The sequence below is a fragment of the Eumetopias jubatus genome, unplaced genomic scaffold (genome assembly GCF_037043125.1).
Source record: "Eumetopias jubatus isolate StellerSeaLion01/CBP00866 unplaced genomic scaffold, mEumJub1_p1.0 scaffold_1, whole genome shotgun sequence".
Classification (NCBI taxonomy): domain Eukaryota; kingdom Metazoa; phylum Chordata; class Mammalia; order Carnivora; family Otariidae; genus Eumetopias; species Eumetopias jubatus.
In genome coordinates, this window is record NW_028274807.1 from 165,917,560 (window position 1) to 165,933,620 (window position 16,061).

At 51.9% G+C, this 16,061-nt stretch overlaps 1 protein-coding gene across 1 annotated transcript in view; it reads right to left on the reverse strand.

The window, feature by feature from the left end:
- Nucleotides 1-1,595: 1,595 nt before the first annotated feature.
- SLC6A11 (solute carrier family 6 member 11) overlaps nucleotides 1,596-16,061 on the reverse strand; it is a 132,765-nt gene continuing 118,299 nt past the window's right edge. The window contains exons 9-14 of the mRNA XM_028101756.2: nucleotides 14,833-14,945; nucleotides 11,406-11,543; nucleotides 7,732-7,834; nucleotides 6,773-6,873; nucleotides 5,801-5,971; nucleotides 1,596-1,748 (exon numbers count right to left, since the gene is read on the reverse strand). Coding sequence (XP_027957557.1) covers nucleotides 1,596-1,748; nucleotides 5,801-5,971; nucleotides 6,773-6,873; nucleotides 7,732-7,834; nucleotides 11,406-11,543; nucleotides 14,833-14,945 — 779 coding nt within the window. The remainder of the gene's footprint in view (nucleotides 1,749-5,800; nucleotides 5,972-6,772; nucleotides 6,874-7,731; nucleotides 7,835-11,405; nucleotides 11,544-14,832; nucleotides 14,946-16,061) is intronic.

Here is a 16,061-nt window from a genome sequence, read left to right on the forward strand (position 1 = left end):
GTTTCAGGTGAATCAAACATGTGGGCTCCTTATAGGAAACTGAAGCCTTGGTTTGGTGAAAGCTCCTGTTTCCACCAAATAAAACTGGAGACGTAAAGGAAAAGGATAAAGAATGCACCTTCCCTGTCCCCAAATAACTCAGAATCTAAGACAAAGGGCTGATGAAATCTGATTAGAGAGAGAAGTCGGGCAGAGGGATCTGAGGCAGCACCAGCCTTGGCCCCACCAGCCCCTGGCCTGCACAGAGGGAGGGCTGGGAGCCCGGTTCTTCCCTCCAGTGTAAGTGCTGAGGCTTCTCAGTCCCCCTGGCGAGAGATGCAGGTGGAATGGCTCCCCAAAAAGGGGTCGGGAGAGAAGGTTCTGCTGGTGATCAGAAGAAGGATGGGGAGGGCTAAGAGGCGGCAGGAAGGCGGGAGAGTGTGGAGGGCAGAGGACAGTAAGAGAGAGGAGAGGCGGCAGGCAGATGAAGAAGGGCCCAGGGCACAAAACCAGGCTGCAGGCCCTACTGGGGCTCCTTCCCCTGGGAAGCTGGTAGAAGGTCCTAGACACAGATGGTGGCTGGGGCAGCGGCAATGGCAGGACAGACAGCTGCCGTGGAATGGCGGCTGCTTCCTGACCCCGAAAACCAGCACGCAGGTGACTCCAGCCAGCCCCATGAAGACAGAGAGGCAGGAATGACAGGGCGAGCAGATGGACAGGAGGGGCCCTGTCACGGGAGCTGAGGACCTGGCCAGACTCCAGAGAATGGAGGCCCTCACAGATGCATCAACCTGGAGTTTAAGGGGAAAACACCACATCATTTCCATGACAAACTTGATTTTAAATAAGCAGGGGGAGGCTTCAGAACAATTAAAGGTCAAGGTCAAGGTCAGGCCTGCCGGCCAGCAGCCACTACCCAACAAGCCATACCAAGAGACTCCCCAAGAGACCTGCCCAGTTCAGGAAGGACCTCAGAGATCACTGGATACATCCCTCCCCATTTGGGAAACAGGAAAACTGAGGCCCAGGGAGGGGATGGGAGCACCCAAGGTCACTTAGTGGGATCAGGGCAGAAAGATCACTTTCTCTTCTCTGACACAGCCTTGCTGTCTGCAAACCCACTGCTAAGAGGTTGGGGATGGCAAAGGCAGGATTTGAAGGCAGAGCCTTCCCCGGCGGCATGGAGGAGGGGCAGCTGCAATGGTCAGGGAGGAACATGGGACATGGAGCGGTCAGCTAAAAGGCTGACAGAGATCAGGCATCACTCCCACCCCACCTGCCCCACAGCCCAAGTATAAAAGTTTGACCATATGATACAACTTCTCCCTAACCCCTAGAAAACACTGGTTAAAACCGTCCTAGCACGGAAGATTCTGCTAGTCCCTGTACAGTATTATCTCTTCATAATGTTACTTACATGATAACTGGGGGCAAGGAGGGGAATGGGACTTTAAACCAGAGTGTACACGGCCACCTTAAAATTAACTTGTTAATAAATCCTGTGCAAAACGAGCAAGCCTCTATCATTAGGGGAAGTATGTGTCTCAGGTATTCATTTATACACATGGGGTCGGGGGAGGGAAGGAAGGAGAGGCATCCGAGGTGGCAGGTGTGGCTCAGAAGTGTGTCTCCTTCTCTGTGATGGCTGCAATGGTCCCATCGCCCTTGAGTTTGGCATCACAGTCATTAACCGTCACCGTCCGTGGGCCTGCCCCAAGCTTGCCCCGCATTTTCAGATCAGCGCTGGGGATGGTCAACTTCCGGAATTTCTATGTGATTGGAGAGGAGAAGAATGGTCTGAGAGGGACTGCCAGGGTCCGGGCGCCTGGCTTGGCCTCTCCCAACTGAACGGGTGGACACTGCAGGCCACAGAGACATTGAGACCACGATCCGAGCCTCTGCGCTGTTACTTAGAGCTCTGTTCTGCATGATGAACTGACCTCCCTGGGTCTGTTTCCTCCTCTGGAAAATGGGGACAACAGAGGTACCTACTCCTGGGGTTTGCTGAGGAGTGAGGAGATGACTTGCAGAAGGGCTTAGCATTGTCCCTGGCCTACTGCGGGTGTAATTGAGGCTGACTGCCTCACCACCCCCCGTCCAGTGGAGACAGAGCAGCTGGGCTTTGATTGCTCGGCCACTCACTAGCTCTGTTAGGCAACTCACCTAACCTCTAGGAGCTGCGTTTTCCTCTTCTGTGGACTGGGAGGACATAGCGGCCTGAGAGGGGTGTTGCAGGAGTGAGCTATGGTAACCTCTAGGGCTGTTTCTGTGATTGCTGGATAAATGGGTATGTTTCCCACAAAAAGGGTGTCATCATGGGGCCACTGTCCAGGGGAACATGCGGTGTGTGGCGCATGCTCCTTGGCCGTGCATGAAGATGGAAACGTTGGCACAGCCATGGTGGCCCCATGCCACCTTGCAAAGTGGCCAGCCTTGGGCTGGGCACGGATGGTGTGGCTGTCATCCCTACTCTACCAAGGAGGGAGCAGAAGTCACAGGCAGACTCCTGATGAAGGCTTCTGCTGCCACGGTGCTGGCTAGAGCCCCACATCTCAGGTTCATATATACCCCACAGGGTCCATCAGGGGAAGGCACTAGACCAGGATTTGGGAGGTCCTTTCTGGGCATAAACCCTTTCCCGGGAAGCCTGCAAAGACTTTTGGAGGTCTGATTTTTCATGATCAAGGTTCTGTCTTCTCTTCCAGATACTGCCATGCCTAAGAGGCTGAACCTACACAGCCCAGGTGGGATTAACAGGCCAAATCCCCCATGCTGAACATTTTCTGTGTGCCAGGCACCACACAGGAGAGGATAGAGAGCATAGGCTCCAGAGCCAGGCAGTTGGGTTTGAATCCCAGCTCTGTCACTTCACTGGGGCAAGAAACTTAACCTCTCTGTGCCTTGTTTTCCTCATCTGTCAAAGGAGAACAAGGGCACCTGCCTCCTAGGATTAACACGAGGCTCAGTTTAGTTGACCTTGCCACAGATTAGCACAGATTATCCAGCTTCAAAGCAGTTCTCTCAGGTAAGTACCACTGACCCCATTTTTTCCTTCCAGATCCTTCCTGTCAGCTGGCAGAACCTTCTGGAAACAGAGGGAGGTGAACTAACTGGCACACGTTTCCTCAGTAAGGAAGGCCTGGAAATCAGTTCTGCTGTCGTTAATAAACCTTGCTGTCTGTGGAGGCAGGTGCGTGAGCTTAGGGAGATGGAAAAAGCTCAGGAAAGTAGCTTCTCCTTCTACCTGCCCACCCTCTCTCCCTCCATGCCAGGTGTGAGCTAATCTCTGGAGGATTCACAAGGGGGTACTGGGCATTCCTGAATACCAAAGGCACACAGGGGGAGGGGCCTGCAGGGACCAAGGACATGGTTTGGTTCCAGATCAGAACTAACCAACTGTCCTTGACCTACATTCCCTGCAGGAGCCAAGGAAACCTTCTCAGGGGGCATGAGCAGGCTTGAGAAAGAGACCTTCCCTCTCGGCTTGGTCCTTCTGACTGGATATGTAGGTTTTTTCTGGAGCTGAGGCCCTCCGGTGGGCTGGCCGGCTGAGTGAAGCTGACTCTGAGCTGGCACTCACATTTGGGTGTTTGCACACACATCTACTCCCATCTCCATTTAGCCTTGTTCTGGGACAGAAAGGTGAACCCCTGAGATCTCTGGAGGGTGGCAGTGGAGCAGAGACAGGGCCCCGCAATGGAGGGGGGCCAGTCCTAGCAGAGGAAGGAGACAGCGAAACTCAGGTGACGAGAGCTCAGAGCTTCTGCTCCGCCACTCTGAGGCTGTGTGCCCTTGGACAAGTGGCTTTGCTTCTTTGTGCTTCAGCTTCCTCATCTGTGAAGTGGGGGCAATAAGAGCCTCCACGTCACGGGACCGCTATGAGGATTAAATGGCGTAATGTGTGTAAACAGAACAGTTCCTGGCACACAGCAGTCTGCTAAATGAGTGAGAAACTGACCCAAACCATCTGACGTGCCAGCAGGTGAGAAAGGAGGGTAGAGCCAGCAAATGCTCTGGAGTAGGATGGTGCGGCTTCTAACTCTGCCAGCCACCAAGGGACCACATAGGGCGCTGCTGACGGGAAATGTCCGGAGCAGGCAAATCCACGGAGACGGAAAGGAGATGGGTGGTGTAAACTGTTTTGAAATGGGGTAAACTGTGAATGGGCACGAGGAGTCTTATAAGGGTGATGGACATGTTTTCAAGCTGATTCATGGTGATGATTCTAATACACAGAACACAGAAAGTTACTGCAAAAATCACTGAATTGTATACCAGAAATGGGTGAATCTTAGGATACATAAAACATACTTTAATAAAATTGTTTTTAAAAAATTTGGCATCACCTATGGAAATTAGTATGAAGTTTCTTCAAAAAATTAAAAATAGAACTACCATATGATCCAGCAATTCCACTTCTGGTATTTATCTGAAGGAAAGAAATATACTAACTTGACAAGGAATGTAACCCCCCCACCAGTGTTCTCCGAAGTATTATTTACAACAGCCAAGACATGGAAACAGCCTTAGTGTCCATCAGTGGATGAAGGGATAAAGAAGTTATGGTAGGTATACACAATGGAATATGACTCAGCCACAAAAAAGAAGGAAATCCTGCTGTTTGTGACAACATGGATGGACCTTGAGGGCATTATGCCAAGTGAGATAAGCCAGACAAGGACAAATACCGTATGATCTCACTTAGACGTGAGACCTAAAAAAACCAAAAAACCAAAACCAAACAAAAACCCAACAAACAAACAACAAAGAAAACCTACCCGAGCTCAAAGTACAAAGAACAGACTGGTTGTTGCCAGAGGTGGGTGGGGGGATGGGGGGTGAAATGGGTGAAGGGGGCCAAAACGTACAACTTCCAGTTATAAAATAAGTAAGTCATGGCAATGTAATGCACAATGGTGACCACAGGTAATAATACTGGATAGGAAGGGTCTCACAGCCCCGATGTGGTGCTGGGATCTGTGGGAGTCCATTCCCAAATATTACTCAAATAGGTAATATTTGAAAGTTGCTAAGATAATAGATCTTAAGAGTTCTCATTGCATGAAAAGAATCTGTAACGGTGGTGAGGGATATTAACTAGACATACAAATTTTAGACCACTATGTTGTTACCTAAAACTAATATAATGTTATATGTCAATTACATCTCAATTTTAAAATTTTGGTTTGCTAAGTTTTGGCTGTGCGATGCTAATTTTTGGTTGAGCGATTTCATTGCTCTGAGCTTCAGTTTCTCTACCTATTGAAGGCAGAAAATGAGGCCAGCACCCTGGTTTGCTCAGAGGACTAAGGGAGATACATGTAGAGAGTCTAGCACGGTGATGATGTGGGATAGGTGTTCCCCCAACATCAGTCCCTCTCCCTTTGTCCTGGGGATGGGGTCCTTTGTGAACTAACAGAACAGTAAAAGCTAACGCTTCGTCACTCTTTCCAGGTCCAAGTCCTTTCCCTCTATGAACTCAATGAGTCCTTATAAAAACCTCTGTAGGTCAGGAACTGCTGCTGTCCTCATTTTACAGACGAGGACACTCAGAGAAACTGGCTCACCCTCCAGGCCTCACAGAGATGACGTCACACAATGGTAACAATGAACACCTGCCAGAGAGGAGCTGGCCGTGGCTTCCCTGGGAGACACGTGGGGCTCATTCTCCACACACCCAGTGCTCAGGTAAGACCCATGGACTTGTTCCTGATCTTCAGCCCACCCGAGGCAGAGCCAGACCCCGCATGTGCCTCAGCGCCCTCAGAGCCGTCCTTGCCAACCTGCCACCCCTCCCCCTGCCCTACCTGGGCTGTCTCACCTCAGGCAGTGTCCCCTCTGTCTTCCATAGCTTGATGAAGATCCAGAGTGGGATGCAGAGCATGGAGGACAGGGCCATGAGCCAGCCGATGCTGTAGCCCCAGGTGGGGTAGGTATAGATGTTGTTGTACTTGAGAGGCTTGTACTTGACAAGGAAGAAGATAAAGATGCCCTGCCGAGAGACGGGGAGAGGTCCCTGGGGGCCAGCCTTCAGCGACAGGCCCAGGCCCAGGCCCGCATGCAGGAGGCCAGTGGGGGTAGGGGCCACCACGTGTGACAGCCCTGGACAGGCGAGGCCCTGTGCCAGCTCACACAGGGAACAGACTCCTACAGATCCCAGCACCACATCAGGGCTGTGAGACCCTTCCTGCCCCAGAAGCCTTATCCCCAGCCTCTACACAGTTGGGAATTTTCTAGCTCCTTCTCGGGGCTGCTTTCAAAGTGGCCTTTGCAGAACCACGATGGTTTGTGAAGATGCTCTGAGACATTTTCAACGCCAAGAACTGGGTGAAGAGCAATGGGGTTATGTTTATTAAACACAAATTCTTCTCCAAGGTGTGGTTTGAGGGGCAGAGCAATGAGCCCCAATTTTACCTCAGTTCTGTGGCTTTCTCTGTTAACAACAAAGCTAAACGTTGTCTCTCATAGGATCCTTGGCCCTCATGGAGACAGGCCCCAGCCATTTAGCTTGCAGGTATAGAATCCGAGGCTTTGAGAAGGGAGGCGACTTGCTTATGGTCACACAGCAAGCTGGTGGCAGAGCTGGGATCCCAGTGAGGCCCCTCCCTGGCCAAGCCCAAAAACTGTCCCCACGACTCCCACTTAGAAAGATGTCAGGTGCCTTGGAGACTCTGGATGCACAGAGGGTCTCCCAGGGGGCCAGCACGTCCTGTTTCAGCCTCGGCCAGGCTTGTGGTGCTAGAAGGGGAAAGTGGGTGAGTGGGCTGGAGGCAGCTTCTGGCAGGGCCCTTACCGCACAGATCCCGGGGGTCACAACCTTCCAGCACCATTTAATGAGCGACAATGGCCGGTAGCCAATCATGTCTTCGATGTTATCGTAGAAGCGATTGCTTCCTGTCCAGAATAAAACAGACAGGCACACACACCCCAGAGAATTTTTGTACAAGACTCCAGAGGGAAGGCTAGGGCTGTTTGCTTTCCCTAGCCCGACAGACAAATGATGGCAGGGACCTTACTGACCACTTAACTACCAAGATGTTACATATGTGAGCTTTCAGAATATACCGCAGTAGAAGGAATTCTGGTCCGATGCTGGGAAGACCCTTTCTGACCTTGGTCAGTGAGGCCCAGGAAATAGTGAGTAGGAAACATTTCTGGGAGAAAGGTGGAAGATGGTCCCTTTGAGAGGCAAGGCCAAGGCCTGGCTGACATACAAGGGGGCAAGGGGCAAGGCTCTGAAGGGGACAGCCTGGCTGGGCTGCTAATGAGTAGAGCAGCCCACAGGGTGGCCTGTTCCCAAGCTAGGCTCACAGTGGGAATATCCATCATCCCTGAGTCCAGCAATCTTCATCCACTCATTCAGTTTAGGAAATAGGAGGACCAGAAGGCAGGTGCTGAATGAGGGTCAGGCACCGTGCTGGCTGCTTTGTCCACACTATCTCCTACTTGGAGACATGGTGAGGACTATCCCATTTTATAGGTGGAAAAACTGAGGCTCAAAGGCAGAGGCACTGGCCCAAGGTCACAGTGCCTGAGTCTGGAACCCCAGCCTGTGTCCCTGTGCTGCAGGGGTATAAGAACAAGAAGCTCTCCTGACAAGTGTGAAAGGCCGAGCCCCTGAAGGAAAGGAGGAAGAGGTGGATATAGATGAAGACCAGCGCAGAGAACCCGAGCCTACCCGGGCCCCAGGCGTCTATATGCTGGGCACCATGACAGGCTGCTTGGGCGCAGGTATGTCCAGCCTCTACTTACCATACACCCAGCCGATGCAGACGCACTCAAAGATGGCCACAAAGAGAAGACACATTCCGCTGGCTGCATAGGAGTCGAAGAGCTGGAAGATGTACATGCCGCCCTGTGCAGTGGGAGGACATACACGTGGACAGAGGGATGCAAAGACACACGGGAGAGCAGGGTCGGCCAGCTGGCCTTCAAAAGGCCCTCTGCTTGGCCCTGTGGCTACCATCAGCCAGGAGTCACTTCCACCGGAGCAGACTGCTTCTTCCTAGTCTCCCCAAATGACACTTCTCTGCACCTGGGCCCCCCCTAAGTTAGCACCCTCTGGGGTTGCTGGGCTTGGGAAGGTCTGTCTTGTCTCTGCTCTCCAAAGGCCAGAGACAACACAGAAAACCAGAGACTGGAGGTCAGGCGGCCTCAGCCCCTTTCCCGTGTTCTAACAGCATCCCCACTGGCCTCCTTGCCTTGAGCCTCACCCCATTCCCCGAACACGGGCTTTCACTAGGACCTTTCTACTATGCAAGTCCAATCATGTCTCTCCACAGTTTAACATTACCCCTTGGGCTCCCGTCAGCCTGCTGGTCAGAGTGGCCCTCTCACTTAGCCTTGTCTCCTTCCTCCCAGCCGATCTTCACATGCTTCCCTCTGACAGACTAAGGGATAGTCTCCCCTCTCTGCCTTTGCACGTGCTGTTCCTTCTGTACTTGATAAGTTCCTTCAGAGCTCAGCTCAAATGTCACCTCCTCCAAGAAGCCCTTTTTGACAGCCTTATCTTCTCTTTAGGCCTCTGCAGCACATTTTATGGATTCAGTTTTTTAAAAAAGTTTTCCCATCAGCTGCTCTGTTAGCTCTGGGCTTCTGCTGGGGAGCTCCCCTTGTATCTCCTGCCAGTGTGGGAGGAGAAGGCCTGGGAGGTATAAGCTCAGCTGGCCCAGGTGACTCAGGAAGGTTTCTAAAGAGGAGGGATGGCATCTGGGCAGGCAGCTAGCTGCAGCCCTCAGAAAGGCTGGGCTCTATATAGGAAATCTTATAACACATGACAGCCCTGAGGGGGACACAATCAACAGCAGGAGAAATAAAAGTGGAAAAGGGGAGGAGGGTCAGGTTGGGGGAGGCATTCTGAATGCCAGGACAGGGGGGTAAGAGGCCGGGACAAAGCCTGGACAGCCTCCTGTGTCTGTCACAGGGACGTACTTGGAATTAAGCTTCCGGCCTGTGCTCCCATGGCCTGCAGGGCCTCCTTCTACCCTCCGAGACCACACATAGGCTGGGACAGTTTGTGTCCTCACTCATGTCTTCAACTGGATCTGGGGCAGCATCTCAGTGCCCGGAGGGCCAGACAGATAACACGAGGGAAAGAGGGGGGCCCGGTGTGTGACACCAGGAAGGGGGGGGGGCTGGCGCTAACTGGCCAGCACAGGCCCCATGTGGCCACACAATGCTGGCTGAAAGTTGCTGGGGGAGGCACGCCTGGGTGCAGCCAGATCTGCAGGTTTTTCTAGAAGATGCCAGAAATCCAGATTTTCACGAGAAGTCCTTCTCTTCTTAATTGTTGGTAACCTCTCCATGTTCTTAACAACACAGTGGGGGTGAAACAAAGGGAATCTAGGGCCTCCTGTTGGTGCTGGATGTGGTGGATATTCAGGGCTGTGAGAGTCAGGAGCAGGTCTGAGGCTTCTCTGTGACTAGGAATGCGATCGGCTTTCTGAGTTAAAAGCCCAGACAATGCTCCTAACTGCTCTCCTGAATGTCTCCTTCCATGAACATCATGTATACATATGTAGCCCTCTCCAAGTACCAGGTTCTGATTGAACTACTTCCCATGTCTTAGTCGGCTTGATCCTTACAGCATGTATAAACAAGGCAGGCACAACTGCTGTCCTCAGTATTCACAGGGGAAACCGAGGCACACAGCAGTGAGAACACTTGTCGCAGGTCATCCAGATAGCCAGTCATGGGACTGAGGACTGAATCTAGGTGGTCTGGCTGCATAGCCCATGCTCTTAATTCTCTACCACACTGCCGTGGTGGAAGATAAAAGATCTGTGGCCTATTTTTCCCCCAAAGCCGAGCTTTAAATGTATATAAATGAGGGAGAAGATCCTGCCAGCAATTCCTGTGAAGGCTGAGGCCGACATGGCCCACTTGGCAATTTGAAATTCTCTGGTGCAATCACTCACAGATATTCCTGCATGTGGAGGCAGAAGGTTGGCATGCGAAGCCCACGTGTCTGCTGATTAACGGTCAGCACAGTGCTATTTCCCTGATGGGCCCCAGGAGCCACAAGGCGCCCCTGGGCAGGCCCATGGCCTCAGGTTGAAGGGTGGGCATGGAGGTTCTGCAATGTGGGGGGGCCACCCAGGGCTGGGGGCCTTTCAGGGCTGGAGGTCCTGGAGGGTCCTCTGCCTGCCTGCTCCAAGCCAGGGACACCCATGCCAATGCCTGCTCTTCTTGGAGCCCTGTCCCCATCAGCCTCATTAACATGTCACATTAACCCCCCAATTTGTATGCGACAAAGACTCTACTTTGTGTAATTAATCAGCACTTAATGAAGCCCTGCTCAGTGCAGGGCTGGTTTCCCTATGTGGGGAGTGGAGAGATGGCAACCGGAAGTGCCACACCATTCATTTGCTTAAAGCTGATTATCACTCCCATTAATGTGACAATGACCAGGAGCAGTAATAACACCAGCCACCATGCCCTGAGTGTCCACCCTCTGCCAGGCCCCAAGGGCACAGAACTGGGCAAGGCCAGCTCCTGTCTTCATGGACCTCGGGGCCTGGTTGGGGGAGAGACAGGTGAACTGAGCGGTCATTCTAAGGTGGGAGAAAGGCTGGGCTGAGCCTGGAACAAAGTGCTTGAGGAGCCTTCCAGGAGATGGCCTCTGAGCTGAGAAGCAGAGGGATGAAGGGGATCCATAGACCGACCTCAACATCACCTCAGCTGCTTCAATGGATTGGCGTTCCCTCATTTCTTTCCATGTTTCTTGCAAAACCGCTTCTTGTCTCTAGGCAACAGTTTTCTGCTTTTATAAATTAATTAATTTTGTCAGTGTGGGGAGAATGATATCTAATCTCACTTTCCCAAGGTACTTGAAAAAGTATTTATTAAGACAGATGGCTGCAGGAGGGGAGAGAAACATGGTGTCATGAGAGTCTTAATGTGGGGGGTCAGGGTGAAACCCTCCTCACTCACAGGCCCAGCAGAGACAGGACTGGGGTTCGGACACACAGTGCCTGAGGTGCCAGATGTCCTCGTGCATGTCTGTTCTCAGTGATATTCCAGAAAAGCCTGCTCTGAACTTTAGGCCAAGAGCAGTATCTGGGTGAGGCATCCATAGCTGACACTGTCCCTTTCACCCAGAAGTACTGTAAGGGTGGACGATTACCAGATAACCCCAGTCTTTCTCTTTGTGAGTTTTACTCCCCTCTGGTAGTGACCACAGTGACCGTGAGCTGAGCATTCACACATGTGAAGACATTGTGCTCAGGGCTCAATGAGAACTTCCAATGATCTCCACAAAGAGGAGAAAACCAGTCCTAGAGAAATACTAGACCTGGCCGGGGTCATACGACCGATCCCAGAGCTGGGATTTTGACATCAGACCTGCCTAATCCAGAGCCAGAGCCCAGGCACTTAACCTTCCCGTTACCGTGTTCACATCGCTTACTTGTTTCCATGTCACTCACCTCTGTGAGCATCACGAGGCCCAGAAAATAGGAGATGATGGATAGAGCCAAGATGAGCAGCTCCCGCCGGTAGCCCCTCCGGAAGACCTTGGGGTACATGTCCACCACAGCGGTCACGAGGCTTTCCACGCACACAAACTGCACAGGGCAGATAGGATGGTGTCAAGCCCGGGAGAAAGTCTGTTCTTAGCGGCCCCAGCTCCGGACAAGTGCGATAGGCCTAAGCCCTGGGCTTCCCCCTCACTGGGCCTTAGCTTCCTTTCCACACTCATACTGACAGAGGGCCTGAGAAGAACAACAGTCCTGGTACTTACAGAACTCCAGCAAACCCATGTAACAAATGAGAACACCGAGGCTCAGTGAGGGTAAGTAACCTGCCCAAGGTCGCTCAGCGAGGAAGTAGCAGAGTCAGGACTTCAACTGGGGTCTCCTGACTTGAAAGCTAGTACTCCTCCCCTGGGCTTCTTGTCATGTGCCTATGTGCTGGGCCCTGTTCTGGGGTCAACAACTTAAAGGAGACGCTGTCCGAGAGGCAAGACGGGAGGCTCTGCAACTGTCCTGAGAGCTGAGTGCTCGGCTAGTGGCGGGCTCTGGTCAGTCTGTGTGAGCAGGACTTGAGTTCCTCATTCTCTAGGACCGTGAGTGTTCTCCCATCCTTTGTTTTTGCTGGGCAAGCACCCCTTCTGATAGGTGGAGAGCAATCGGAGGTGAGCCAGCACCCAGCTCTGATGTTCCTGCTATGGGACTCTCTGGGCCGGGCCAGACTGCGCAGGCTTAAGACAGCAGAACTTGAGCCACTAAGTGTCTGCATCCCACCATGCTGAGACTCGGCCAGACATACCGTATCCATTCTATTCCTACTCACCCATCAACACCCAGCCCAGATATCCCACCAAACCCATCAGCCCCCTCCCTGGGTTCTCCCAGCACTGTGGGCAGATCTCCTGCCATAGGCCTTTTCCTGAATGCTCCTCCTTGCCCCCAGCTTGGGCAGAACACACCCTTCCTCTCCTCTACGCCCAGGCCACCCCGTGCCTCACTTCATGGTGCCCACGGAGCTTATATCTATGTCCTTACAAGGTGGGACCCTGGAGGGCAGGGGCGATGCCATTTTCACCTATCCCCAGTGGCACAGAGGAGATGCTCAGAAAAGGTTTGATAAATTAATAAAAATAATAATAAATAATGGCAAATACATGGTGCTTGTTGTGAGCCAGGCTCTTTTCTGAGCAGTTAACAGATTAATTTGATCTCTATAATCCAATTAGTATCCCTGTTCCTGAGGAGTGGAAGCATTGGAGGTAAGCCACCTGCCCGAGGGCACAGAGGTGTTCAGTGATATGGCCTGGGTAGGAACCAATCTTTCTAGAGACTGGGCTTTAACCACTGTGCTGGACTGCCAAGATGGAGGGAAGTGAAAGAAGTAAAGGATTTCTTTGCTGGTTACCATGTGGAGACACTCCCTTCCCTAGAGCCATTTTTTGGCCCCAAATCCTTTCCAATTCATTTCTACCTCCTCAGGAAAGGTATTTCCAGCTTCACTGGCAAAGGGACCAAGCACAGAGAGGAGAAGTGACTAGTCTAGAGCAACACGGCTGGTAAAAGTTGTGGACCTGGGACTCAAACCCAGCCCTGTCTGACTCCAAAGCCCAGGCTCCTAGCCTCCGGGCTACCCTGCCTCTACCGAAAGGCTGGCTGCAGTCTTCCTTTCTCCAGGGTCCTCAGGGAAGGAAGAAGATGCAATTCAGGGAAGGCTGTTTATCCAGGACCCAAATTGAAGAGACATCAGAGCATGTGGACTAAGAAGCACAAAAACCTGGGTACATGTTCCAGCAACTCATTCAGCCTCAGTTTCTTCATCTGCAAAATGGGGATGACAAAAGGGGCCCCCCCAATCCATGTGGTTATCGTGACAGAGAATGGAGGGTGTGGCCCAGGCACAGCAAGGGCAGCACACACGGGGGTAAGCAGAGAGGCCATCTGCCCACTAGGCCCCCAGGTCCCCCTTGCTAACACAGCATCTCAGCTCAAGTGCTGGCTCCGCTCAACACCCCCAGGGACCCAGAGAGCCAAGGCCCCAGCCCCCACCTCCCTCTGCAGGACAGTCACTGTCACGCACAAGCTGCCAATTCCTCCCGAGGCCTCTGCCACAACAGTGGAAGGGAAGATTATCAGCAGAAACACCCGGTGCTTCAGCAGCTTGGCTTAGCAATTTCTGAGAAATCATCTGGGGGAGAAAATTGGACTTGGCTGGGTTGACAGACACACTGGCCATGAGGCTTGGGTGCTAAGTGACTTGCACAAGGTCATGGGTAGAGGACAGCACCTTGCCTACGGAGTCTGATAGCAGAGCCGCTGGCTCTAGGCGGAAGATGTTCACTGGGGCTCTTAAGGAAACCTGCCACGCTGGAACAGCAGGAAAAAGGGTAGATTTCAGAGAGTGGAGAGTGACTGGAGGCCACGGGATTCTGGCTGGAAAATCAAGAAGAGGACTGGAGGGCGCCTGGGTGGCTCAGTTGGTTGAGTGACTGCCTTCGGCTCAGGTCATGATCCTGGAGTCCCGGGATCGAGTCCCACATCGGGCTCCCTGCTCAGTGGGGAGTCTGCTTCTCCCTCTGACCCTCCCCCCTCTCATGCTTTCTCTATCTCATTCTCTCTCTCAGATAAATAAATAAAATCTTTAAAAAAAAAAAGAAGAGGACTGGAGGAGGGCTGGGAGGGCAGGCTGGGGTGAGTTTTACAGTGTGAGAAGATGAAGTGCGTGCATTCATGGGGAGATAAAGGAAAACGTGCACAGATAAATTGCTAGTTCTAACTATACAGCCTTCACTGAGGAAGGCAGGCTGCCAAGTGGAGGGTGGGTTGGGAGAGCCCTATCAGCAACAATGAGAGAGCAGGCGGGTGGGATGAGGGACATTGGGAGCTGATGGTGGTGCCGAGGACCCATGTGGCCACCTGGAGCATGTCAGGGGGGCCATAACAGAGATGGAGGAAGGAAGGAGAAGGTACTTTTCTGTGCTCCTGTGTCCCCCACGATTTGGCAGGGACAGGGGACACGTGGTGGTAGAGCCTTGGATACCATTAACCATAGCCCTCTCTCTGAGAACTTCTTTGGCTTGCTAGGTGGTGCTATTGGGCAGAAATATTTTCACAGAATGCAAGTAGTTAGCAATTTTTTAAAAACTTAGATTGGGAGTTGGGAATTCCAGGTAAGGAAAAGTGTGTTTGGGAAGATGTGGAAGGAGAAGGAGCCATACAGGAGTGTCTGGGGGTAATGATGGAGATCACGGCCTGCTGAGAGGAGAGCAGGGTGGGGACAGTGGGCAGGGCCCTGACAACCAGCACCAAGGTGCTGGTAAGTCCCCTGAGCCACTCTTAAGAGTAACATCTGGTCTCCCTGCCATCCCAGCCTGGGGTCCCCCCTTACCTGGCTGTCCAGGCCCAGGAAGATGAGCATCATGAAGAACAAGGTGGCCCACAGTGGGGAGAGAGGCATCATGGTGACTGCCTTGGGGTAAGCGATAAAGGCCAGGCCGGGGCCTAGAGAGGAAGGAGAGAGAAAGAGGTGCTGGGTGCAGCTCAGTCCCTCATTCAATTGTTATTTTAATCCATCATATATCTAGTGCCTCCTTTGTGCTAGGTGCTACGCCTAATTCTCCCTCAAATCACGTAAATCTCCCAGCCACCCTACGTGGTTTGTACTATGATGATGCCCATGGTGGGAATGAGCCAGCTGAGGCGCGGAGAGGTAAGAAAGGGTCAGGAGGGGTCAGGATCTAAAGCCAGACTTCCCGCTGCACAGTCCTGTCTCTATTGTTCTCACTGGGGCAGACATGCGGATGGTGGCTTAATACAATGCAGATTCTTGGGCCCACCCCAGAGACACTGATTGGGTCAGTCTAGGGTGAGGCAAGGACCAGGCACCAGGTGATTCCAACGTGGGAGCAAGAGTCCAGGCTTGGATGAACGCCGTTCTACCCCAGGCCACCTCTTCCTGTGGTTCCTCCCCTCATTTCCCGGGTCCACACTCACTTATTTTGGCTGCTCCAAAGAGAGAGCTTGGTTAGCACGTCCTGAGGATGAGCTTTATTAATATCAGGGGAGAGATACCTGATGTTCTAGACCTGTAGCACAGTGGTCAAGGGCACGGGTTCTGCAGTCAGGTGGCCTGGGTTCAAATCCTTGTTCTTTACTGGGATCTCTATCTGTTTCCTCAGCTGAAAAATGGGGATAATAAAGTCCTACCTAATAAAGTGGTTTTGAGAATTCAGTAAGATGATGCAAAATATGGAAAGCACTTAAGGTAAATGTTCAATAAACATTAACTTTGATCATTATTTTTACCTTAATTAAAAGCAACCTTATTAAAGTTTAATTTACCTACAATAAACACTAATTTTAAGTGCACAGTTCAATGAGTTTTGAAGTATGTATACCCAGATAACTTCATTCAAGATATAGAACATTTCTATTGCCCCCTTGGGCTCCTCTGTAGTCTCTCTCTCCCCATGCCCTGTCTTAGCTCCAGGCAACCATTGATCTGATTTTTTTTCACCTCATATTAGCTTTGCCCATCTTATTTAGGAGTGGAATTGCTGGGTCATATGGTAACATATGTTTAACTTTCTAAGAAATGCCAAACTGATTTCCAAAGTA